The sequence below is a fragment of the Westerdykella ornata genome (assembly GCF_010094085.1).
Source record: "Westerdykella ornata strain CBS 379.55 unplaced genomic scaffold EI97scaffold_71, whole genome shotgun sequence".
Lineage (NCBI taxonomy): Eukaryota > Fungi > Ascomycota > Dothideomycetes > Pleosporales > Sporormiaceae > Westerdykella > Westerdykella ornata.
The window spans coordinates 1-24,492 of NW_022986921.1; the positions used below are offsets into that span (position 1 = coordinate 1).

Consider the following 24,492-nt stretch of genomic DNA (forward strand, 5'->3'; position numbering starts at 1 on the left):
CTCCATCTCCTCTCCATCTCCTCTCCATCTCCTCTCCATCTCCTCTCCATCTCCTCTCCATCTCCTCTCCATCTCCTCTCCATCTCCTCTCCATCAACCATCCCAAAACCACAACCAAATACACAAGTTACACAGGTTACTAACGAATCTCGTGGCTCACCGCAGATCTACATCTACACGAACCAACTCGCCAGCCGGGGGGTGCGCGGCATGCAGAGGAGGAACATCGTTCTCACGAAAGAGGGGGCACGCGTCGGGGTGAGGGAGATGGACGGCGAGGAGTATGCGGATTGGACGCAGAGGTTCGTCTTATTTATTTATTTCTTTTCGTTTTTGTGCTTGTCTTTAAGGGGAGGAGGAGGATAGGAAGGGAGGGGGGGAGGAGGAGAAGAAAAAGGAAGACGGGGGGGATAGCTGATAGAGCAAAGAGGGAGAAGGGAAGAGAATGGGATGTTGGGAGATCTGCCAGGGGTTGGACATGGCAACGATACGGCATATAAACCAGCCAGACACGCTAACCTTACACTACCCAGAGCCCTCGTAAACACGTGGAACGCGGCATACACCGATGTCAAGGGCAAGGGCAAGGGCAAGGGGAACGGAAAGGCGACGGCGACGACGTAAGTCCTACTTATTCCTTCCCTTCCCATCGCCTACCTCCTCTCCCCAGCTCCTTTTACTACGGAATGTGCATACTAATAATGGAGGGGTAGGGCATCGACTTCTCAAACGTTGGCTTCTGGAACAGCGAAATCGACCTCGCACTTGACCTCGCACTCGCACAAGAGATGAGAGATGAGAGATGAGCGTTTCTCTCTCGATATCTCACGAGGGGTGCCGGGTGGAGTTTTCCTTCCTTTCGATTCAAACTTCTAGCAGGCATGTATGCGGGCGTTATCCGGATCGGCGCCAGGGGGTTGGTACATATATTCATTCGGGTTTCGATGTCCCTTGGGTATAGGTTATGGGTAGTATGGTTAGTATGGTTAGTATGGGAGGGCGGTGGGCGAGTAACTCCCTAGGTACCTGCGAAGGGTAAACCACACCTATTTCCATCTCTCCCGTGATATCGACATTGTTTCCGATGGGTTTGGTTTTCATATTCTCGAGTAGCATTGCTATGGGAGCTAGTGTCTCTCGCTCATTCATGCTCAGCTAGCGGGTGATAGCGTTGAATCAACAACCCACGGCCACGACGTCTCACACTCAGCACCACCCCTGCGATAACTCGACATGGTTGAAAATGGCCGCTTGAGTTCGGCTCTCCTTACGACCGAGTATACTATTAACTGCACAGCAAAGCACTTTCCTCCAGCCAACCCTCTCGATATTCCCCAACCTACCTGTCCTCCCAAACCCGTCCTTCACAATACCCAACTCTCTATCAGACCCCTCTCCCTCCTACCCAGCAAAAAGGACCACTCTAAACCAAGAACCACTAGCTACTAGCTACCAGACCCTCTTCTCCTGACACATAACTACATAATCATAGCACTTACTTACTACATACAGGTTAGGCAAAAAAAAGCCAATAATAGAAGAAAGAAAATAAGGGGAAAAAAAGGAGAAAGATTCCTCCTGCGCGAATAGTACCTTACCCTACTCTTGTACCTGGCCATGAGGAAGGAAAGCAAAAAGAAAGGAACATGGAAATTTGGCTCCGATGTATACATGGTTCTCCTGCTAGGTATCTCTCTCTCTCTCTCTTGCTCTCCCACTCTCTACCCGGCTCCCCCTCCACCCCTGTTTTCCCTTCCCAATCCTAGATATACATATTCATCCACACGCACAAAATCAGTACGACAAACCCAACCATCCCGCTGTATTCTCATAAACACATAGCTTTACATAGATTTTCCATTTCTACTCTCCCAGGGCAAAACTCAGGAACCTATGCAATCCCCATTCCCCAGAAATAATCTATATCCCTCAATATTGCACACGAAAGGTGTGTCTTACTTCGTGTCTCGGAGACCAAGTCCATGCCGAGACAGAAAAAGCCCATCATTACTTCTTTATTCACAATCCAATTCCCAGAATGCACCTATTCTCTCAATTCAGGAGGCCAAGTATCCAAATCCCCGCACAAATCCATTTTCCCAATTGCCGGAGATCCATTACCCTCTACTCTCCACCCCTCTCATGCACATACACCGCTTCACGCAGCAGCATCACCATTCGTCACAGCCGAAGCCGCAGCCTGTTTAGCCATGCGCTTGCTCATACTACGTACACATCATTAGCATCCATCATGCACGACTACCAGAGAGGGAAAAAGCGGGAGAACTCACAAATCGAAAAACGAAAACTGGCTCGCCGAAATGCCATACTCGTACACGAAGCGGCTGGCCAGGAACGAGCCAAAGATTGCGCGGAGATACGAATCCGGCACCTGCGTCACACACAGTCAGCTTCTGCTTCCCTTTTCCCATTTTTTCAAAAATAACACTACTCACCCTCTCCACAATCCTCTCCAGCCCAATCTCCCGCTGCAGCGTCGCCGGCAACGCCTCGCGCAGCACGCTCGTCCGGAAGCCCACGTTATCCCACAGATTCGTGCTCTGCAGCTCCTCCTGCAGCCGCGTAATCGCCACGCTCAGCGTGTCGCTCAGCACGCTCCTCGGCTGGCCCGTCGCCTCGTGCTCGCGCCAGATGGCCTCAAACTCGAGCCGCGCGTTCTCCTGGATGATGGACTGCACCTCGCGGACGTAGGCGTTGTAGAAATCGGGCGCCGTGCCGTCGGGCCGGATGCACATGTTGGAGAGGAATCCGGCGTCGTCGAAGGAGAGCGAGGCCAGGACTTCGAGGGACGAGGAGGTGACGCCGCCTTTGTTGGCTGACGCGTCCTTGTAGAGGATGCAGCCAGCCTTCTCGAGGCGCAGCTTTGCGTCTTGCGTGATGAAGAGGTTGGCGCCTTCGACAATGTAGGGGATGCGGGATTTGCCATCGACGATGAGCTTGTTGACGCTGGTGAGGTCGATGGATTCGGGGCGGCCGCCGCACGGGACGAAGACGTCAAACTCATTGGTGGTGCGGAGGTGGAACGTGTTTCTGAACGAGGTCCCGTTGTAGACGAGTTCGCCGGAGGGCAGCTTGACGTTCGTGTCATCGACCAAGACGCGGTAGCCTTCCGGGGAGAGCTTGGAGACGTCGAAGTGGTTGATCATCTTGCGGGCGGTGGCGAGGCGAACCAGTTCCTCGCGGTTGATGCCGTGCGGGTCGTACAGGACGCCCGAGCCGTCGACAATAGCTACGTACTTCTCGTTGCTGAGTTTGATCTCGTTGGAGCCGAGATCGCCGTCTGGACCTCCTGTCTGCAGCTTGCGGACCTTGCTCGGGTCGAGACCCAACTTGCGGTAGATACCGAGCACATACTGCCGCACGGATTGAGTCGTCATACCGTAGACGTCGTGGGGGATGCCGCCCAGCTTGGGGCTCTTTCCCGTGAAGAACGACTTCCACCACGGCGCACCTCTGCTCCGCGCATGCTCGGTCGCCCAGTCGACGAGGCCCGCCGTGTTCTCATCGGGACCCATGAAGAGAATCTCCTCCTTGCCGTACAGGTCGACGATGGGGTCCTTGATGCCGGGGCTGCTGGGCGGAAGCAGCAGATCCAGGATGCTGTCGATGTACTTCTCAAACGCCACCGTTGCCTTATCCTGGTGGTGGTAATCCAGAAGCACGACGCCTTTAGAGCCGCCTTCGGGGATATCCTTGTTCTTGCGCTGCTGGGTATTGGCCAAGTTGTAGTTCTCGTCGAACATGGAGCGCGCGTTGATGGCATAGGCTTCTTGGTTCCTCGACTTGACGATGCGAATGCCGCCCCTAGCAATATCTCGGAAGCGGAGATGGAAGCCGCGGAACTCGGAGCCAATGACCAGGAACATGCCGTAGAGGGGATCGGGATATTCGGACGAGGGCAAGAAGCTGGGATTGAAGCGGAAGCTGAGGGCGACCTTGGTGGGGGTGTAGAAGTTGGTCTTGAGAACGTGCTTGTTGAAGACCTGGAAGTAATCCATGACCTTCTCATGATGGTCGTTAATGACGGCTCGGTTGATGGCCTCCTTCAGCTCGTCGTCGCTGAGGACCCTGTCCGTCTTGAAGCGGATGTAGCTTAGCGTGGGGAGGAAGTCGTCCTGCTCGCCACGCAGCGGCTTGTAGTGCGTGGCTGCAAAGGACAGGTACAGGCTGTGAACCAGGTCGGGGTATTGGTTGATGATCTCCATGATGTAGTCGGCCGTGTAGGTCTCAGTGCGCAGCCTCTTCTTCAATTTGGAGAGGAGTTCTGCGTGGGCACTGTTCTCCCGGTCGAGGATCGATGCCAAAGCGGCGTACTCATTTCCCAGACGGTTGAGGAAATGCGAAATGAAAACCCATACGCAGTGGGCGTAGATGCTCTCCTGCAGGCTCAGCTTGGAGGTAGCGAACAGGGTCTGGAACTTATTCCGCGGAATGCAGTAAAGGAGCGAGACTTCCTTCATGATCTGGTAGATGGAGGACTCGATGGGCGGGTATTTGCCTCCCAAGCCGTGAGCCTCACGGAGATAGAGCGACATGGTCGTGTATCCGTTCGAAAACTGCTCGACGTATTTTCTAGTGGTCGTCAGTCCGTAGTAGTGATACAGATCGCTGAGGGCGCTGAAGAAGTCAATGGCCGAGCCCTGCTTATAGGCAATGACCAAACGCTTATCGCGCGTGCCCTCGATGTCGAAGGGCTCGATGACGGGACCGGTCCGCTCCATGGCCAGCGATAGAACATGCTGATAGATATCCTTTGTATTCTTGGTAGCCTTGAGCAAAAAGCGCTTGTCTCCAATCTTCTCGATATCGCACTCATTCGCATCTGGATTGGGATTCTCGAAATCGCACTCATACACGAAGTAACAGCGCAGCTTCTCCTCGCTATTGGGCAAAGGGCTTTCGGATCGGAAACTCTCGACGCGGTAGCCCTGTCCGTTCTTAGTGACGTTGAGATACTTCTCGTCGATGCGGCTCTCGTATTGAGGGCCCTTCATGACCGAGACGCCAGGCCTGCTGGTATCGATGTAGACGGCATGGTCCGAGGACTCCTTGTCCAGGCGAATCTCGAAGCGCTTGTCATCGCGGGCGTAGGCAGCCACCTTGGCCGAGTAGAGGGAATGTATATGGTTCGCGATACTGTGCAGGGTTAGCATGCGTGTGAAGATGGATGCAGAACTGGACTTTGGTGTGCACCTACGCTTCCACCGATTCGGTCGCAAAGTACATATCATCGATGCCCAGCTGGTCGTAGAACCATTCGACCTCTCCCTGGACGACGTCCTCTGGTATGAAGGCCTTCTCCAGCACGGATTCTATGACGCTCTCCATCTGCTTCTCCTTGCCCTCGAATGTGGGAGCGACATAGCCGGAGCCGCCCAGGCCTTCGGCGGGGAGCACTCGGGGCGACGAGTGGCCTGACGAAGTGCTGGTGACGCTCAGATGTGTAGGGAGAGGCGAGGGTCGCTGCAGCGGCTCGTGGCTAATGGGGTGGAGGAGCTTGTTAGGGTTGATGATGCCATCGTTGAACACCGGGGTCGACGACATGGCGGGGATGCAGGTGAATTGTGACTACAAGGCTGTAATAAAAGAGTGTCTAGATTCGACGGTTAGAAATTTGCAAGTAAAACGAAGTGAAAGAAGGGTCGTGGGAGGCTCGCGGTCCTTCGGAGATGCGCGGCGTCGAAAAGCGGAATGATGACGCACCTAGAACAGGGAAGGGTGAAGCAGGTACAAAAGGATAAGGGGAGGGCTTCCAATTGGATCTTTTCCACCGCCTTCTACTGAAGGAGGTTCAAAGTCAAGGGCGAGAGCAGTGTCGGTGGCACGCCACAATCTGAAGCGCCGATGTGAGGGTAGCAGGTCGGTGATAAGAGGTGAGGGACTGAGGTAGAGGTAGAGTGAGACGTGAGCAACAGCAACAGGAGAAAGGGCGACGGATGCGCCATTTTATGGAAATCTGGGAGAAGGGTGCCAGGGACAGCCCATCCAGGCATCGGATGGAACTAGAACTGTGTTACTGGTGCATGACAGGGCGGGCGGTCTGGCGGGCTTTGACTAATAGCCAGCAATGGAGTTGACATTGGAGCAAAGCCGTACAATCAACTGACCTTGCCAGGCCAGCGCACATTGTTGTCTGCGCGAATTGTTGTCGTAGTTCATCAGACCGCCCTCCCCCTTTTCTTAGAGGAGTCATCATGTATTGCAATTTCCAGCTCCAGACAGGGCGCCGCTCAGCCAGCAGGGCATCTGGAAGCTGGAGCTGTTGGACGACCACGCGACGCCGCACTTCACGATGCTTGGCGGCTTCGAGCGGCTGAGCGGCGGTGCTCTCGGTGCTTCGCGCGGGGGCCAGTGGAGACCAGTGGATCCCGATGGAGACTAGCGAACTTGGCGCGTTGGGATTTTGCGGGGCACGTGTCCAGGGGTAGCAGGAGTAGATCCAACGGTCCGCCATGCATTCACCCTTTCCCTCACCGTTCCAGGCCGAGTACCGTTTGTAATCTGCGGATACACATAATGGTCTTGTCCTGTCACGTATGGACAGCCCCGTTTGTATGGGAGGTGTTATTTGCAGTATCAATTGTCACAAACGTACCACCCAATTGGCCCCTCAATGGAAGACCAATGAGTGATGAATAGCCTCATCCCTTTCCAACAAACATGGTCCTGTTGCACGAGCTCGAATTCCACACCACATGACCCCTTCTGACTCTCGCTCTCTTTTACGCTCGAGCCCCGAATAAAACATTCAAAGCCCCCTGAACTTCCTACCCGTAACGAACAACCTCTCGCAAGTCCTCCCTACCGTAGCCTAACTCGGCGACAACATGGAAAGCTTCTTGCCCTCACGTGCTGGCCATCTTGCATCTGACCTTCCCCTACCAGCATCCTCCATGCCTTCCACCAATGCTAAAACCTACATTCCGACATCCCAATCGCCTCTAGCGTAGCCGCGCCTCGAGTCGGTTAGCGTCGGCTGGATTTCATCTCTTGGCCTTGAATCTTCCATGACGATGCAGGATGGAACCTCTCCAGACAAAACCCTCAACAAACTTCGTCATTTTTACCTAAGTCCAAATTCCCTGCCAGTCGCTGCAAAGAGAAAGGGGTATGTATGTGCCGTGTCAACCTACTTCTCCGCTCTTACCGAAATATTGGTGCTTGAACGCAAATCAATCGCAAACTCCAAAAAGTGGCCAGAAAAGGAGAAGCCAGATTGGCAATCCTACTCTGCTGCGAACCAGCTACTGTCACAGTAAACTGCCCGCAGCCATTGCAATCCGTCCCCGTGCAAAGAGAGAAGACCCCATGGTCGCTCCTACATCATCGCCGCATGAAGCTCAAACACGCTGTTCCTCCATCCACCCTCATCCCAATCGTCCACTCTCTCGCCAGCCCTCAGCGCCTCCTCTTCCCACAGCTTCACCACACTGCCAGGAGCATACTTGCCCTTGAAGACGCCCTTCCTGGGCGCCGCAACCCCGACTCTGGTGTATAGATCCGGATCTTCTGCAGGCGTCAGTCGCGTGAGGACCGCCTTGAAGAAGGTGCGCAAGTCTTCTGGGTCCGAGATTCGCGTGGCTCGCAATCTCTCTCGTGCAAAAATCAACTCTCGGTTCGCTGCGTGGATGGCGTCGGCGATACCGCTTGCCAGCTGCTTCTCCATGACTTTGCGGAAAATGGGCCGGAGCAGGGGCTTCAGGATCCAGCCCAAGAAGGAGAGCTTCGATTTTCGGAGCGTGTACGTGAGTTTGTGAACATGGACCCGCACCGCTCGCAACGTCACCATCTGCTCCAATCGGTCCTTGGCAATCTCGACGTCAAGGTGGACATCAATCCCACGCTCATCCAGATGGAATGACGCGATCCCTTCGTCTGCTAGCCGCAGAAGCCCACTGTGTGCGCGGAGTAGGAAGCCCACTTCATCGGCGCGGAGCGAGAGGCCATCCATTTTGATCGTCACCTTGGACGTCACTTTGGACGCCACACGGAAACGCGCCTTGCGGATCTCAAAGTCGTTGTACGTCTCAACACGGAAACGGAACGGAAGGAATGATGTCTGGTTCACAGTCTTGCCAGGCTCAAGGATGAGATTCTCGAGCAGAAGGTCTACCTCTGGGGTCGACACTTCGAGACGGGGGATCGGTATGTACTGAATCGCCTTGATCAGAAGCGGCACGAATACGTTGATCGCATCTGTGACCAGCTCGCTGTTTGTGTATGCATGCTTGGGAGACAGGATATTGACGATTCGAGTCGTCGTCTTGACCAACCGGGCAATGTCCTCATCTCGAGCTACAGCGTGGAGAGTTCGCTGCACTTGTTCGAAGAACTTGTCGACGTCCTCGCGGAGCGAAGAATCCGTCCCTACGCCACGAGATTTCCTCCGAAGTTCCTGGAATTTCTCATCTGCATTGTCGAAGAAACCGGGATCCGTTAATAACCTTTGCAGAGAGTTTCCAATGTCTCGGATCAGGTCTTCAAATTCGGGATCCTTCCGGGAGTGCTCCAACACAGCATGGAAACGGTCCTCAAGCCTCCTCCACTCGTCTGGATCACCAAACGAGCTCACGAGCAGCCAGAAGTTCTTCACTGCCTTCTCCATTTCACGATTAGGCTCAACATCGTCGCGAGCGGCCTGAAGAGTATCTTCTGCGACACGCGAGTATGTTATGGCATATTGTTGTAGGAGGCTGGCTAACGTGGACACGGATTCGGAATAGTCGCGCTTCTGGCGGAGGTTGGTTACTGTCCTCTTAAGACGCCACAGGAGGGATTCCCCTTCATCACCCTTGAGCTTATCCTCCAGGCTATGTTCCGCCTCACGTACGACCTTTGCCGCACCGGAGCCCACAACCTCAGCAACCTCGGCTACGTCGCCTTGGAGATCCTGAGTTGTTGGAGGAGGCCCTGTGTCGGCGTCAGTGCCAGGCTCCGTGAGAATCTTCTGTTCGGCTTGCGAGGGCTCAATGGTCTCTCCGGCTTCCTTTGCGACTTCTGATAGTGTGAAGGCCGTGTCTCTGAACACCTCGCGGCCGACGACGTTGAGATCGGAAAGGAACTTGCGGAAATCCGAATTCGTGAGCAGCAACGAGCCGACTGTCTGAAAACTTCTATATGCTACTGAAGGTCAGCGACTTGATTTGGTCACTCGATGTGCGTGAAGAAATCTCCCGAAGATATCAGCAAGTACGTACCCGCTGCGACATCTGCTTTGCGCTTGGAGTTGGATACACGACGCGCAATGTGACCCGTGTCGACGGATACCCTGGATTTCGACAAGTACCATATAAAGTCTTGGATTTGATCTCCGTCGTTTTTATGCTGCAGGAGGTCGATAAAGTCATGGATCCACTGTTTCGTGTATTTGACGAGCAAGCGGCCGGAATCGCTGAGGTCGGGATTGTCGGGGTTCAAGATGTCGGCGGCAAGTAGACTGCGGAGGCTGACGACGGTCTGTTCGGTTGACGGCATGAAGCCTTTGGAGAGGGCACGGAGCATTTGATAGGTGTGCAGCTTCTGGTGAAGCTCACGCTGCAGAACGGTATCATCGCGGTACTGGGGGAGCAGCGGCCGGTGCTCGTCGTCATGGCCGCGAGATTTGCGGAATCCGAAGAACGAAGACATGGTGAATTGGAACGAACCGACGCTCAATTCCGAGACCACGGGGAGATGGGAGGGTGTCGGTCACGGTCCGAAGCTGGCCCTCTGAAGGCTGGAGGGAGATGTCTCCATCTCATCGTGACGACAAGATTGAGAGCTCCTGCCTACGTCATAGGGCTGCATGGGGTAAATTGTTCTTCCGTCTCCGAAGTCTGGGGTGCGCCTTCCATGCCTTCCATGGCGACAGCTTGACAGCAAACAACCGCAACAACACCAAAGACACACCAAGAGCATCCTGACCGGGAGAGACAGTCACTACGACAGCTTCCGCGACACCATTCACGGCGACTTGACTACCTAGGTACAGCAATGTCACGAGAGCAGTATCCTAAAGAAGTGGAATAATAACGGTACGGAGTACACATGGCAGGCGAAAGTATCGGTAGACCACCTGCGTGTGAGAAAAGCTTCCATGCAGTGGTTGCCTCGTTTGGTGGTGCAATCTGCGGGGAAAGCCCAAAACAGCTGAGCTTGCGATGGGGGAGGGTTCCAAAGGTCGACCGAATGGAAACGGATTCGAAGCATCATTCATCGGCTCCCCAGAATCGATTCCCTCTTCGATGATTGGAAGCGTTCGAGTCCGAAGTTTAATATCCCGGAGCCCATGAACACTGCTGGGATTCACAGTTCACTGCATTTGTGATTTCTCACACCGAAACTCTGCGAGACGCGGTGGGAAACCCAACGAATCGGGAGATTGTGTGAGGGACGGAAGGGGCAAAAGATGCGAGCAAGTCGGTGTGCATGTCGCACAGCTGGAGTGAAGCAGAATCGACTGTGGTATGCAAAAGACGGCGCACCTGTCCGCCAAGGATCGTGACCGTTGCCAAAGCATGTTGGGTTGACTCCCTTTCGGACCCCTGAGACTGGTTGGATGTGCCCAACATTGAAAGACACAGGGCGAGGAAAGTCGGTCCCAAAAGGCGCGCTTGAGATTGTTAATTACGGCACCACCCCAAACGGCTGAGGGCATGGCTCGATACTGGAATAACGTTCGGGGATCAGCGTTATCCAAACAGCAGCCGTTGCTGACAAGGCTGAGGTTCAAAAATGCCTCTCTCGACAATGTCTGTGCTCCCCATTTTCGGTGAGTCGCGACCGGCACTCGTGGAAGTCTCGGAAGGTTGTCCTCAACTTATCCGCAGCTGTCTCGCAACCACGTCAACAACGCTCAGCCAGCACAGCGTCCATGTTTGTCGAAGACTTGAGTATCGACGGAGTAACAAATGCGGTCCAGAGGAAATCCGGGGAAGGCCAGCGCAGTGGATCCACTCCACCACTCCATGACCCCGACGGCAGAGCCGACCCGTAGTCTACTGCTATCCTTTCTGTTCCGACTTCTCCCGACCACCCCCTGCCCGGCATGGCCTGATTGTCCCGGCTGCTGCCCTGCGCCACCCGGCTGCGGTTGCGGGATGGAGTCGCATGGCGAACAGGGCTAGCAAGGGCTAAGGGACCAGGGCAGGCGCGCCCGAGATCCGTGCATCCCCATGAACCCTGCCCCCTGCCCTTCACCACGAAATGCCTCTCTGTTGTAACGCAATCCGTATGAGAGTCATTCCTAGCAACGCCGTCTCCTCGATACTCCTCGCCGCCAATTGACGCCTAATCACTCTGGACGCTTTCCTATAGGTTAGCCAGTGCCCCTAACAACCCAATTCCAGCCCCGACCTCCTCCTCCTGGCTCCTCCTTCACCTTTTTCTCATATGCCGCTGTCGCGTGCTTCCTCCTGACGACGTTGGTTTGGGCTGTCAATGCCGCGACTAATTCCTTTAAAAAGGGGCCTCCGCTTCCTAAGCTCGTCCATGATTCCAATTTCCCACACCTCCCCGCTTCATCCTTTTTATTCTTCTTCTCCCAACATCCGCACATTGGCTACAGTCTCAGGCAGCATGCCTCACAGTACCCTACCTGCCAGACCCGAAATGGGCTCCCGCCAACTCAGCACAACGTGAGTTGGCCTTCCCGACACCCTCCTCCTGCCGGATCCTGACAACATGTTTAGGAACGGTGATTACTGCACTTCAAATCCTCCAGAGGTCCGCAAGGCCCTGAGAACCTACGGCTTGACCCCCCCAACCACCGAGAGCCATGAGGTCCAGGCCAGGAGATGTCTTCAGCTCCTCAAGATGAAGCCCACGAATCTGGAGAAGTTCCAATACCTGGTCCACCTCAAGGCCACCAACGTCCATCTCTTTTACCGTCTGCTTGCCGACAACATCAAGGTGCGTCCTGAGTCATGCCTGTGTGGCTCACCCCACCGGAAGCTAACCGCGGCATAGCAACTGACTCCACTCATCTACACCCCCACCGTCGGCGAGGCCTGCCAACGATGGCACGAGATCTTCACCCAGCCCGAGGGCATGTACCTTTCCTACCACGACCGTGGCCACATTCGTGAAATCCTCGACAACTGGCCTCATCAGGTCCAGATCACCGTCCTCACAGATGGCTCACGCATTCTCGGACTGGGCGACCTGGGCGTGAATGGCATGGGAATTCCCGTCGGCAAGCTGGCCCTGTACACTGCATGTGCAGGAATCAGGCCAGATGCGACGCTCCCCCTGACCATTGACCTCGGCACCAGCAACGAGAAGCTGCGGAATGACCCACTCTACTTTGGCTCCAGAACACCAAAGGTGTCTCCTGAGCAGGAAATCGAGTTCCTCGATGAGCTCATGGAAGCTCTCACGGACAAGTGGCCTGGGTATGCACCCCTCATTGCTTTGTTCATCTCACGTTCTGACCTGGGACAGCATCGTGATCCAGTTCGAAGACTTCAAGAACCCCTTCCCCTCCCTCGCGAGATACAAGGACACCTATACCATGTTTAACGATGATGTCCAAGGCACGGGCGCCGTCGTCACCGCTGGCATCATCAACGCTGTGCGCCATTCTGGCGTCCCCGCCAAGGACCACAGGGCCGTCTTCTACGGAGCCGGCAGCGCCGGAGTGGGTGTTGCCAAGCAGATAGTCGAATACTTTATAAAAGAGGGTCTGACGGAAGAGGAAGCCAAGCGCAAGTTCTGGTTCGTCGACTCGCAAGGCCTTGTCACCAAGGATCGTGGTGACAGGCTCGCCGAGCACAAGGTCTACTTTGCCCGCGACGACAACAAGGGCCGCCAGTACCAGTCTCTGGCGCGTATCATCGATTTGGTGAGACCGACGATTCTCATGGGGCTGTCTACCAGTGGCGGTGCCTTCACTCCTCAGATCCTCACGAGGATGGGCGAGCTGAATGACAAGCCCATCATTTTCCCTCTGTCCAACCCCTTGACCGCATCCGAGTGCACCTTTGAGGATGCGGTCCGGAGCACCGAAGGCCGTTGCCTCTTCGCCTCGGGTTCACCGATGGATTCGATTGAGTACGGCGGTAAGCTCCTTACTCCGGGCCAAGGTAAGCTCCCAGACCCGAGTGTGCAGAGTCCGACGCATGTAATCTGACTGTGGAACAGGTAACAACATGTACGTGTTCCCTGGCATTGGTCTGGGTGCCATCATCTCCAAGGCCACGTCCGTCACCCAGGATATGATCTATGCGTCAGCCGAATCCCTGGCCACCTCGCTCAACGAGCAGGAGAAGGCGGATGGCTGGCTGTATCCTGCAATCAACCGCATCCGTGAGGTGTCCGTTACCGTGACCCGCGGCGTTATCCGGGCCGCGCAGAAGAATGGCGTTGATCGCGCCACCGAACTCAGGGCGTACTCCGATGAAGAGCTGGACGACTACATCAAGAAGCGCATGTACGACCCGTTTGACGCACATAAGCACCTCAGGGAGGAGGTGTCGCAGCTTCTCGCCAATGCCTCCGGCCACCCCAGCGGTCGCGTTAACGGCGTGGCTGCCAAGATTAATGGTCTTGTGCACGGCGTCAACGCTGCTCACTTGTGATTCAGCGGCTTCGGTTTTCGCGTGCATATCGGTTCGGCGTCCGGGATTCTTCAACTTTCCTGTCTTTTCCGTTTCGGCACGTTATGGTAGACATAGACAACCAGGTTTGGGTTTGGGATGGGCACACTCTTTGCTGGCATGGCTTGGATACCCCCTTTTCTTCGGATGATGTCTCGGGGCATGATCCACTCGTCGACGGTGTAGAGCTGAGCATGCCGTTTGCGGGTGCCAAGGGATCTACTGCCGAAGTGTCCGGGGCTGTGGTCGCCTTATTTCTGCTGCATGAAGCTGTCTAAGCAGATGAGCCTGAATGAAGGACTCGTTACAACAATGCAATGTTGAATTCTGTTGGCATCGGATGTGTTTTTCCAACTCCCATCATTGTGAACTGCCACGACCTTATGATCAGCAATTGGGGCGTCTTTGACACTGCGCGTCATCTCTGGATTCCAATTCCCCACGGATCAGATTCACCGTCTCCACCATGACCGTGTTTTGTTGTGACTTGTCAACTCCGGGTCCAGCCCCTCCCCTGCCCCCCTCCGGTAATCGTACCCTTCCCCACATTTTGGGGCTTGCCGCTAAAATAGCCTGGCAGACATCAATCCCCTCTCTTGTGTGAGTCGTTCGGAGGGCAGTCCGAGGTCCGACCTCGGGATTATCATGGACTGCCACTATTGGTAGACAAAAGATGCCTAGGTATCTCTGGAGACCTACATATGCGGCCGACGTAGTTGCATGCATGGGATACCTGGGGTATGCTGCGATTGCTGATGATGAATCTCCCGAATGGGATGAGTCTTTTGGGTTTGGGGATCGTGTGAATGAGTAGAGGATTTTTTGGGGATACGATGACAGGGTAGGAATGTGCTGGTGTATGATTGAGTGGATTGGGTGGTTGTTGAGTATGTTGGGTGTGTTTGATGGGGTGAGTGTTGGTGTGGGAGGTACCTAGGTGGTGCGGGACGGAGTGTACGGGGTGTCCGTGTACGCCTACCTAGGGTACTGCAGTATACATACTGCAGCAGTGAGTGCAGTACAGAGGGGCATGCGAGATAGGAGTTATAGCTTTAGAGTATAGACTATAATACATACAAGTGTGTACTGTGTTATTGAGGAAGGATGTACAGGCTGGGTATGGATGGATGGAGGGATGGAGGGATGACTGGTGGTCAGTTGGGCCCGGTATTCCATCTACTGTAGCACGCCTTTCTTCTTCTGCCCTTTGCCGTATGCCTATGCCTGGCCCACAGCTAGCGGGCAGAGGGGCTAGATAGGGTGTGAAATCCATTGCACCCCAAGGCGCGCGTGGGAGTGTAGAGTGAATAAAATGGACTTTGCGTGGACGATGGGAAGTGCACTCAGGAAGCCCTATTCGTCGTTACTAGGGTTTGAGAAGGGTTTAATAGGTTCTCTGGGACTATAGCTTAGTAGTCCCATGAGGTAGGGGTGCGTAGATACAAGTATGGCGTCCTGGGTTCACTCAATAGCCAAACGAACGCTACCTTATCGTCCATGAAGTTTCCAATCCTCCTCATACTGTAACCCTGGCATAGCTATACCAGTAGAGGAACCCGGGAACGTGCAAATTAGCGATCATATTTATTCATCCAGCCCTACGCTATACCAAGCTAGCTAACCAGGACAGGTTTCCCCACTGCTATCAAAATTCTCATACACCCTGAAAATACCTGCAAGGAGCACTAGCACTCAGACATAGTCCTGACCATCCTCAAGCTCCTGCTTGATCCCATCACCTGCGTTCCCGCCGTCAGCACCCTGGCCATCTTCTGCTTCAGCAACCTTGTTCTTCCGGCCGCGCTTCTTCGGGGAACCGCCTTCGTCGGCAGCAGCCTTGGTCTTACGCTTGCTGGGAGTCTTCGGCGTCTTGGGAGCAGCGTCGCCGGCGTCAATCTCTTGACCCGCCTTGAGCTTCTCTAAATCATCCTTGAGAGTGACCTTGAGACGGTCGATCATGCGTTGACAGGCGATCTCGGAGCGGCCCTGAGGACGAGGAGTAGACTGGTTTGATGATGCGAATCAGTGTTTGTGCAAGACGTTTCGACGGCCCAGAACGTACCTTGAAGTCCAACTTGCCGACGGCAGACTTCTCCATGAGAGCGACGAGATACACGAGCTGAGTGGATTAGCTTTGAGTACGTGACGGAAGAGTTATTGCTTTGGACTTACACGCTCGCGGTCCGTCCAGCCCTTGCCGGCCTTGGCTCCGCCGTTCTCGTTGTCAGACATGATTGCAACTAGAGTGTTAGTTAGGCTCTTTAGTCATTATACAGGTGCACTAGAGTACTTACCGTGTTGTCACAGTGATGGTAGTACGCGCTGTGAGTGTATCGAGTTGAGTGGGTTGGGTTGGTGTTGTGTCGAAGAGGAGAGAAGTGGCAGCGCGGTTAGAAGATATGCTCCCGGGGAAGCGCGCGTGCGGGGACTGGCGTGCTGGATGTAAACAGAAGCAAACGGTCACGGAATCACGTTCTTTAGGACGCAGAGAGAAAGTGGGGGTTTTGCAATGAGAAATAGAGGGTAATATCTTGGTAAACGTGATGGGCAAACGCTCGGTGCCATCACTGCCGTTCTCACTTCACTCCAGTGTGGGATGAATGAATGATACGAATGAACCGTGATCAAGGTGAGATAAATGAATTCTTTCTTGACAACGTGTTAATCACACCGATGTCACTGTCGTGAAGGCGGGCAACCTCAGTGATCACCTCTCATCCTCCTTGCGAGGTGCTGCAAGTGAGTGAGTGAAGCAACATCACCACTGTCCACACGGCAATACTTAAACACCGCACGCCTTCTAACCTTCCCTCCCCACCCACCTCCCTCCTCCATCCTCACAGCTTCATCTCCTCAACCCCATAAGTCAATCACCCAGTATCCTCCAACACAACAACCCACTAACCACCCATCCACAGCACCACAATCTCACCCCACCAGCATCACACCAACTCACCATGTCTGAAACCGCCCAAAGCAGCAGCGGCTGGACCGACCGCGAGCGCGTGCGTCTCCACCCCACAATCCCTCCCACATCCACTGCACTCATTTACACTCCTTAAAAACAGGCCCTCTACATCCTCGGCCTTCTCGAAGCAAGCGGCGCCAAACCAGCCCCCGTCGTCAAAAAGGAATCGACATCCACGGGCGGCCAGCGACGCGTCGAGCTGTCCGACCGCGAGCGTGTACGTACCACTCAATCAATTTCTCTCATTTCAACGACAAAAGCTGACCGTAGGCTCGTTAAGATCGGCTACATGATCGGCCTCCTCGAAGCCAGCGGCGCGAAACCGAACTACGCTGTACGTATTTACTCAATCCTCTCTCCACTTGCACACCACTAACAAACCCGTTTCAAGGACGCACCCCGCCCCGCCAACCGCACCGAAGTCGCCTGCAAACTCATGATCTCGCGCCTGCGCGTCTCGCTCAAGGACGACCTCGCGCTGCTAAAGGCGGGCGAAGAAGGGGGAGGCGCCGGTCTTGCAACTGGGTGTGGGAACGAGACTGCTGCGGCGCCGAAGACCCCCAAAACCCCCAAAACCCCGCGCACGCCCAAGCGTAAGGCCAAACCCGCCGCTGCTGGCGACGAAGAGGGTGACGGCGATAACGACAACGAGAACGACGCGGCGTCTCCTTCTGCGACGAAGAAGCGGGGACGGGGTCGTCCGAAGAAGGGCACTACTACCACTACTGCGAATGTGAATGTAAATGTCGATGCTAGTCTCAATGGCGCGGATGCGGACGACGTCAACGGCGAGCCGGTTACGGAAATCAAAAAGGAAGTCCTCGACGACGGGGACGACGCGGGCGGAGAAGGCAATGGTGGCAATGATGATGGCTTGGATGGATTTGACAGCCTTGTCTGATCGTGAGGCGGGACGAGGGGCGAAACGGACGGTTCATCGACTCGTTTGCCTTGCCATTTTTTGCAATGTGTGCATATGCGCGTCTGCATCCGTGGGTGCGTATGGGATTCTTCAAGCAGTAGGCTAGCTTGGTATCGCGTGTGGCTGGGTAGTCTAGGTAGGATCGCTGAGTTGCACGTTCCCGGGGCTTCTCTATAGTCTAGCTATGCCAGGGTTAGTGACAGTGGTAAATATAAGGGGGATCGAAAACTTCATCTATGGACGATGATTAAAAGTTCCGTTTTGGGCATTGAGCCAGGTCGAGACGCCATCCATTGATGTATCTACCCTACGCACCCCCTACCTCATAGGAGTAGATACAGCCTCTGTTCACATAGGTTCGACTAAACACCTCCCTGCACTTCCTCTGTACTGCTGTTTTCTATATCTAATTTAAACAGCTAGCAGGCGCAGCAATATAGGAGGTCCCGCAATTAGATTTGTAGCGCGCCTCTACGTATAGTAGTATGTTTAAGAAGAGAATTCTACCTGTCGCATTATTTAATCGTAGCCAGTTGGCTTGTGCCGGGTAGGTAATTCCACCTACAGAGGATTTGCAGCCGGATGTTCAGTCGCAAGTACTTGTGGACCCAGAAAACACCCCACGCTATTGAAACATCCCCAAGCTTCCAAGGTTAGCGCTACACAAGTAAGGCTTCTAAGTGCACTTCGTATCGTGCACGCAAAGTCCCTTTCATTCACTACACCCTCCTACGCGCGACTTAGGCTGCAATAGATCTTACATCTAGCCCCCTTTCCTGCCTGGCTGCAGAGCAGGCATAGGCATAAAGTAAAAGGCAGGAGACGAGGTGTGCTACAGTAGATAGAATAACCTTACTAGGCCTAACTAACTACTAGTTATCTATCCATCCATTAATCTATCTATCCTAGTCCTAGTCCTAGTCCTATACTCTCCTTAACTGTACTCTGCAATTGTGATGAAGTCGCAATAAAGCCTTGAACATGTCCGTGACTAGCGCGGAGCCAAGAACCCAACCCGCCCTGTTGCCGCGGACGGGGCTCGGCAGGGCTCCTTTGCAAAGGCGCATCATCAACAAGCAGAGCTTCGCGCGCACTGGTGTTTGTGAGCGGTAGAGTTGGCGATCTCAGCGCATTTCCGCAGCGTTGGACCAGTCATTCTTGAAGTGATTGGTGGTCGCCCTAGGCTGACTGTCGACCTCGATGCTTCGGGGCCATTTCGCCTTCAGAAGTTTCAGCAGTCAGTTTTATTCGCTGCGCTCGCCTTCACCGTCACCTACACCTTCTCTCCCTTCTCCATTCTTCCCCCACCCCTCCGTCTTCCGCCGCACGACTCCTCCTTCCCTGCGTAATTCTCTTCACTTCGGCGCCCCAAGACGTACTTTCGCCTCCATGGATCAACATGCCGACACACCCGAAGCCCGCACCAAGCGCAAACATCCTCCCACCCCCTCCAACGAGCGGCCCATGAAGCAAATCAAGGCACAACCCGATCCACACGGCCGCAATGGCACCCTGAGCATGGACGAACCGCCGTCGTCGGCTTCCGAAGTCAGCCTCGAAGAGCTACCCCCCACACACATCGCCGGAGCAGTTCACGATACGGCTGAGTGGCAAAGGACGATAGAACATGTGGTCAAGAACGTCGTGTCGATACACTTCTGCCAGACATGCTCGTTCGACACCGATGCGGCTGTCACGTCGGAGGCGACTGGATTCGTGGTGGATGCAGAGCAGGGCTACATCCTTACAAATCGAGTACGCACCGCATCTATCCCGAAGGGAACGAGAGATTGCTGACAAGGGATAGCACGTTGTTGGCGCAGGTCCCTTTATCGGTTATTGCATTTTCGACAATCATGAAGAGGTAGGCTCCTGAGATCCTCCAATGGCGGCCGCTGCTGACATGGCTGTCTAGTGCGACGTTTGGCCTGTATACCGCGACCCCGTTCACGATTTCGGTATCCTCCGTTTCGACCCCAAAGCGATCAAATACATGCCGTTATCCGCCCTCCAGCTGCGCCCAGACCTAGCAAAAGTGGGTGTGGAAATCCGAGTAGTGGGAAATGACGCCGGAGAGAAACTTAGTATCCTGTCTGGAGTTATCAGTCGTTTGGATCGGAATGCTCCCGAATACGGCGAGGGATACTCCGATTTCAACACCAATTACATACAGGCTGCAGCGGCTGCCAGCGGAGGCAGTTCTGGCAGTCCTGTCGTGAATAAGGATGGATTTGCAGTCGCACTACAGGCTGGAGGTAGAGCAGATGGAGCAGCGACGGATTATTTTCTGCCCCTTGACCGACCCCTCCGGGCCTTGGAGCTGATTCGGAAGGGCGAGCACGTCTCCAGAGGCACGATCCAGACTCAATGGCTGATGAAGCCGTTCGACGAGTGTCGGAGGCTGGGTCTGTCACCCAAGTGGGAGAAGGCGATGCGCACACACTTTCCCAAGGAGACCGGTATGCTCGTCGCCGAAGTCGTGCTGCCGGATGGGCCTGCGTCCAAGAAGATCGAAGAGGGTGATCTGCTCATCAAGGTCAATGGCGAGCTCCTCACTCAGTTTATCCGGTTGGACTCTATTCTCGACGACAGCGTTGGCAAGAAAGTCAACATGCTGATTCAAAGAGCTGGCGAGGATATTGAGATTGAATTGGACGTTGGCGACCTGCACAGCATCACACCCGACCGCTTCGTTTCAGTTGCTGGCGCTTCCTTCCACGACCTCTCCTACCAGCAAGCTCGGCTTTACGCGATTTCACTGAAGACCAAGGGCGTCTATGTGTGCGAAGCAGCTGGCTCGTTCCGCTTCGCTGATGGATATTCATCCGGATGGCTTGTTCAGGAGGTGGACAATCAGCCTACCCCTGACCTCGACACATTCATCGAGGTGATGCGGAATATCCCCGACAGGAAGCGAGTAGTCATCAAGTATAAACACCTAAGGGACCTCCACTCATCCAGCATTTACATCTCGGCTATCGATCGGCACTGGCACCCCACGATGAGACTCGCGAAACGCAACGACACCACGGGCTTGTGGGATTTCAGCAAGCTTGCCGAGGCCGTTCCCGCACTCCCACCCACTCCTGCACGAGCGAACTTTGTGAAGATCAACTCAAAGTATCAGGAGGCTGTCGACATCGTGCGTAGCTTTGTCCGTGTAAGCGTCTCCATGCCGGTGAAGCTCGATGGCTTCCCCAAGACGCATAAGCAGGGCTATGGTCTGGTTGTAGATGCCGAGCAAGGTCTCGTCCTGGTCTCTCGAGCACTCATCCCGTATGACCTGTGCGATATATCCCTCGTCATTGCCGAGTCAATCTTCGTTGATGCGAAGATTGTCTTCCTGCATCCCCTTCAAAACTACGCCATCATCAAGTACGACACTTCGCTGGTGAACGCACCGGTCAAGACCCCGAAATTCTCCACAGAGCCTATCAGGAAGGGCGACGACACCATCTTCTTTGGGCTGAACCAGAACTTCCGCCCAGTCGTCACCAAGACAGTCGTGACGGATATCTCGTCCGTTGCCATCCCCGCAAGTGTGGTGGTACCTAGGTATCGGGCCATCAACTTCGACGCCATCACAGTAGAAACCAACCAAGCCTCCCACAGCGCCTCCGGTGTCCTGATGGCTGAAGATGGAACTGTCCAGGCGCTCTGGCTATCCTATCTTGGTGAGCGCACCTCCCATAGCGGTAAGGATGTCGAGTATCACCTCGGTCTCGACGCGCAGATGGTTCTTCCTGTCCTTAAGCAGATCCAAAGCGGGAAGACTCCTAAGCTGCGAATTCTTAACGTGGAGTTCCAGCCCATGCAAATCAGCCATGCCCGTATCATGGGAGTTAGCGAAGAATGGCTTGCGAAGACAGAACAAGAAGACCCAGAACGACATCAACTCTTCATGGTCCGCAAGGTCGACTCGGGCCACCAAGGCATCGAGGAAGGAGACATCCTCCTCACGCTCAACGGCAAACTCATCACCCGCTCCTCCGACCTCGACATCATGTACAACAACGAATATCTCGACGCGCTCGTCGTGCGGAAAAAGCAGGAGATGACGCTCAAAGTCCCCACGGTCCCCACCGAGGACCTCGAAACTGACCGCGTCGTCCTCTACTGCGGCGCCACGCTCCACAGACCGCACCAAGCCGTCCGCCAGCAAATCAGCAAAGTGCATTCCGACGTCTACATCTCGTCTCGCGCGCGCGGGTCGCCGGCGTACCTGTACGGCCTCTCGAGCACGAATTTCTTGACTCATGTGAATAACGTGCCCACGCCCGATCTAGACGCCTTTTTAAGGGAAGTCAAGAAGGTGGGGGATAACGAGTACTTCCGCCTCAAGGTCATGACGTTTGACGATGTGCCGTGGGTCTGCACGATGAAGAAGAACGAGCATTATTTCCCGACGATTGAGTTCGTCAAGGATGCCGGGGAGCCGCTGGGGTGGAGGAAGATTATTCATGAGTGTGATGAGGGGGGTTCGAGGGATGGGGGTATGGTGGAGGAGATGGAGGTCGATGGGAGTGTGGAGAGTGCTTTGGAGCCGGAGCCAAGGGGGGAGTAGGAGGTGGCTGTTGGGTTCAACGCTGCGTTTTTGCGGGCATGGGGAAGGGATAGAGTGTATTGTATTATATGTTTGCGTGTATGTATCCGCATAGCCTTGGATGTAGAGGGGGGTTACTGGCCAGCGGAGCGAATGAAATGCATACTCTCCTATTTGGTGGGAGTTTGTTGTATGGCGTACGGTGGTGTTGAATAGATGGTTCGCGCTTTCGATGGTCGGCGAATTGCACGAGCTGGATCTTGCTGGACGGTTACTATGGTAGTTGGAAGCGAGGGCGCTGCGTTGGGCTGAGTTGTGTGAGGCTGAGGCTGTGCAGCTGCTGTACCACGATCGAGTCCCTCCGCTGATATATCTCAGTGCTGTAGTGTATTCACCCTGCGTACAACTCTTCTTCTAAGTAAGGACTGCTCTCGTCATCGCATAGTTTCTCTCTTCTAAACCACGGCATCCGGGATTGAAGACTATTTTTGCCGGTGTTGTTCGCAGTGCGGTGCGGGCGGTAGTTGGGTCGAGGCAACAAGGCTCTGAGGAACATTTGAACGCTATTTTCGTGCCATATCGAGGTATCCGGACAGTAGCTGCAACGAGTGTTTTTGAGACGCGTCGACTCGCGTTTCTATTGAGGAGAGAGCTGGGAGAACAGAACGCGGGGGTTTCAGAGGGATATATTTGCGAAGCATTCTGTATGAACAAGAGACGGGGAAGGGGACTAAACGACGTTGAAGGACAGTAACTCGAGAAAATCACCACAGCCGTTGCTTTTCCTACAATAGCTTAGCCTTGACTGGTTTATTAAGAGGTGGTGTTGCGGGAATCATAGTTGGGTTCGGACGCTTCAGTGGTCTCGCGGAAGACGGTCAAATCCGAGAAAACAGGTATATGGCATATATTCTACCAGGGAAACCTACCTCACGCCGGAGCCATACGCACTCACCATGTACATCACCAGAGATAGCACAAGCGATCAACTTCCAGAGCCAGCGCAACAGCCGTTCCGAGGAATATACGATGGAGTCCACGATATGTACGGCCCAGGCGCATTCGTCGCATGGATCATAACCGGATACTGTGTCGCAGCACAATACTTCTCGCCCATGGAGGGCCCGCTGTACTGGAATATCGACAAAGACCTTGCCATTTTCCTCCTTTATCCCGTCGTCGCCGCTGGCCAGCTGATATACAAGTCGAGCCGGTACTCCGGACCTCGGACTGACTTCTGCGCCTCTACATACTCCCAGGGTCCTTCGAAGCCCGGCGTAGCGGCCATATGGGCATGCACGAATGTGTGCCTCACGGCCACCTCCATGAACGCCTGTCTCCTTGTTCTTTTGCGCAAGTCACGAATCCGTTTCATCTGCGTCCTCGCCGCGTATCTCTGGCTCCTAGCCAGTCTTCTGTACGCATGGAGACCATGTCTCAGCTTCAAGGACATGGTCTGCTGGTCTATATTGATCATGGCCTGGCCCCTTCTGTCCGCATTGGGCCCTGCTGCTCTGCCACTCGCCGTCTTCATCTTACCGTACGGGATACGGGACACTTGGTACTTTGTGTCCAATCACCACTTCTCCGGACTAGATCATCTGAACTATAAGGATTATGTTACGGTCTTCGTTCTCGCGCTGCTCGGAATCTGCGGACCTCTTTTCGGAGCTCTTTTCATGGCGTTTTTGGGCGTGGGCGCACTGGGCTGCCTGCTCCTGATGATTCCGCAGACGAACCACAAGATCGACGACTTTGGACAGATCATGACGCTCATGGCTGCCGTTGTGAATGCCGTCTTTGTGGTGCGGACTCTTTTCAAGGAATATGGGAGAGTGTGGTTGGGGTACTTGCTGGAGCGGGAGCGCTACTGGACCGAGAGCAGAGTACAGGCGGATCGGATAGAGAGACCGTGATAGAACCAATTTAGGGCAGTGAGGGACAGGGCACTCAGGACTAAACGACTTCTGCAATTTCTTGCTGAGAGCTTTTCACGAAAGGCAGGTTTGCAACCGAGGATTCGCATGGATACGGTCAAAATGCAGATGACGACAGATTTGCGCTTCGCGGTGTAATAAGAATGCAGACCTCTTTTCGACTGTTGAATGGATAGTGTCGAGAACGAAATGCAAAACGAAGAGGAGAAGTGGAGAAAGAGTTGGCAAAAAGAGAAAAGTAAATTTCTCCCCCGGGTGGGCTCGAACCACCAACCTCCTGATTTTTGAGATCCGAAAGTCGAATAACAGTCAGACGCGCTAGCCAATTGCGCCACGGAGGATAGGAATTTAATTTAGAAAACCTTTGTTTTTTCAAACTTATATGTGTTCATATCATGAGGTATCAGACTCCAACACAACAGGTGTCAGATGGTAATCGGGCCCCGACGGGTCGCTTATATAATCGAATTTTCCTGCGGAAAATGCCCCCTGCGCAGCAGGGGGCCTACACGCTCAACGCGAATGAA

The 24,492-nt window shown here is 54.4% G+C and overlaps 8 protein-coding genes and 1 non-coding gene across 9 annotated transcripts; 4 read left to right on the top strand and 5 right to left on the bottom strand.

The window, feature by feature from the left end:
- Positions 1–162: 162 nt before the first annotated feature.
- EI97DRAFT_388266 (uncharacterized protein) lies at positions 163–624 on the top strand (the record flags this gene model as incomplete). The annotated part of the gene is made up of 2 exons (XM_033796177.1): positions 163–302; positions 534–624. Coding segments are annotated over 2 exons (231 nt in total), but the record flags the coding sequence as incomplete, so codon positions are not given.
- A 1,663-nt stretch (positions 625–2,287) lies between these two features.
- On the bottom strand, positions 2,288–5,757 carry EI97DRAFT_489307 (NAD-specific glutamate dehydrogenase-like protein; the record flags this gene model as incomplete). Its single annotated transcript, XM_033802217.1, has 3 exons — positions 5,219–5,757; positions 2,457–5,157; positions 2,288–2,392 (listed from the first exon to the last, which is right to left on the bottom strand). The coding sequence occupies exons 1-3, from the start codon at positions 5,563–5,565 to the stop codon at positions 2,288–2,290; spliced, it is 3,153 nt and encodes a 1,050-aa protein (XP_033648810.1). The 5' UTR covers positions 5,566–5,757.
- A 1,552-nt stretch (positions 5,758–7,309) lies between these two features.
- EI97DRAFT_302489 (uncharacterized protein) lies at positions 7,310–9,980 on the bottom strand. Its single transcript, XM_033794540.1, has 2 exons — positions 9,219–9,980; positions 7,310–9,141 (listed from the first exon to the last, which is right to left on the bottom strand). The coding sequence occupies exons 1-2, from the start codon at positions 9,646–9,648 to the stop codon at positions 7,340–7,342; spliced, it is 2,232 nt and encodes a 743-aa protein (XP_033648811.1). The 5' UTR covers positions 9,649–9,980; the 3' UTR covers positions 7,310–7,339.
- A 1,702-nt stretch (positions 9,981–11,682) lies between these two features.
- On the top strand, positions 11,683–13,577 carry EI97DRAFT_388264 (uncharacterized protein; the record flags this gene model as incomplete). Its single annotated transcript, XM_033796176.1, has 4 exons — positions 11,683–11,910; positions 11,968–12,392; positions 12,442–13,082; positions 13,141–13,577. 4 exons carry the CDS (start codon positions 11,683–11,685, stop codon positions 13,575–13,577), a joined length of 1,731 nt encoding a protein of 576 aa, XP_033648812.1.
- A 1,710-nt stretch (positions 13,578–15,287) lies between these two features.
- EI97DRAFT_388256 (uncharacterized protein) lies at positions 15,288–15,827 on the bottom strand (the record flags this gene model as incomplete). Its single annotated transcript, XM_033796175.1, has 3 exons — positions 15,288–15,599; positions 15,658–15,714; positions 15,768–15,827. The coding sequence occupies 3 exons, from the start codon at positions 15,825–15,827 to the stop codon at positions 15,288–15,290; spliced, it is 429 nt and encodes a 142-aa protein (XP_033648813.1).
- A 658-nt stretch (positions 15,828–16,485) lies between these two features.
- EI97DRAFT_302562 (uncharacterized protein) lies at positions 16,486–17,622 on the bottom strand. The gene has a single exon (XM_033794541.1). The coding sequence runs from the start codon at positions 17,551–17,553 to the stop codon at positions 16,936–16,938; it is 618 nt and encodes a 205-aa protein (XP_033648814.1). The 5' UTR covers positions 17,554–17,622; the 3' UTR covers positions 16,486–16,935.
- Positions 17,623–18,874: 1,252 nt separating this feature from the next.
- Positions 18,875–22,049, top strand: EI97DRAFT_462985 (Pro-apoptotic serine protease NMA111; the record flags this gene model as incomplete). The annotated part of the gene is made up of 3 exons (XM_033801325.1): positions 18,875–19,240; positions 19,293–19,349; positions 19,401–22,049. 3 exons carry the CDS (start codon positions 18,875–18,877, stop codon positions 22,047–22,049), a joined length of 3,072 nt encoding a protein of 1,023 aa, XP_033648815.1.
- Positions 22,050–22,984: 935 nt separating this feature from the next.
- Positions 22,985–23,944, top strand: EI97DRAFT_462986 (uncharacterized protein; the record flags this gene model as incomplete). Its single annotated transcript, XM_033801326.1, has 1 exon — positions 22,985–23,944. One exon carries the CDS (start codon positions 22,985–22,987, stop codon positions 23,942–23,944), a length of 960 nt encoding a protein of 319 aa, XP_033648816.1.
- Positions 23,945–24,211: 267 nt separating this feature from the next.
- EI97DRAFT_t95 lies at positions 24,212–24,306 on the bottom strand. Its single transcript has one exon. It is a non-coding gene; the product is annotated as a tRNA-Asn (tRNA).
- Positions 24,307–24,492: the final 186 nt, after the last annotated feature.

What these genes read in the sequence shown, in the direction of transcription:
- EI97DRAFT_302489 (XM_033794540.1), bottom strand. Translation starts at nt 9,648, where the DNA reads ATGTCTTCGTTCTTCGGATTCCGCAAATCTCGCGGCCATGACGACGAG. An exon ending in CAAAGCAGATGTCGCAGCGG is followed by an intron (nt 9,142 to 9,218) that starts GTACGTACTTGC and finishes GACCTTCAGTAG; the next exon opens with CATATAGAAGTTTTCAGACA.
- EI97DRAFT_302562 (XM_033794541.1), bottom strand. Translation starts at nt 17,553, where the DNA reads ATGCAGACGCGCATATGCACACATTGCAAAAAATGGCAAGGCAAACGA.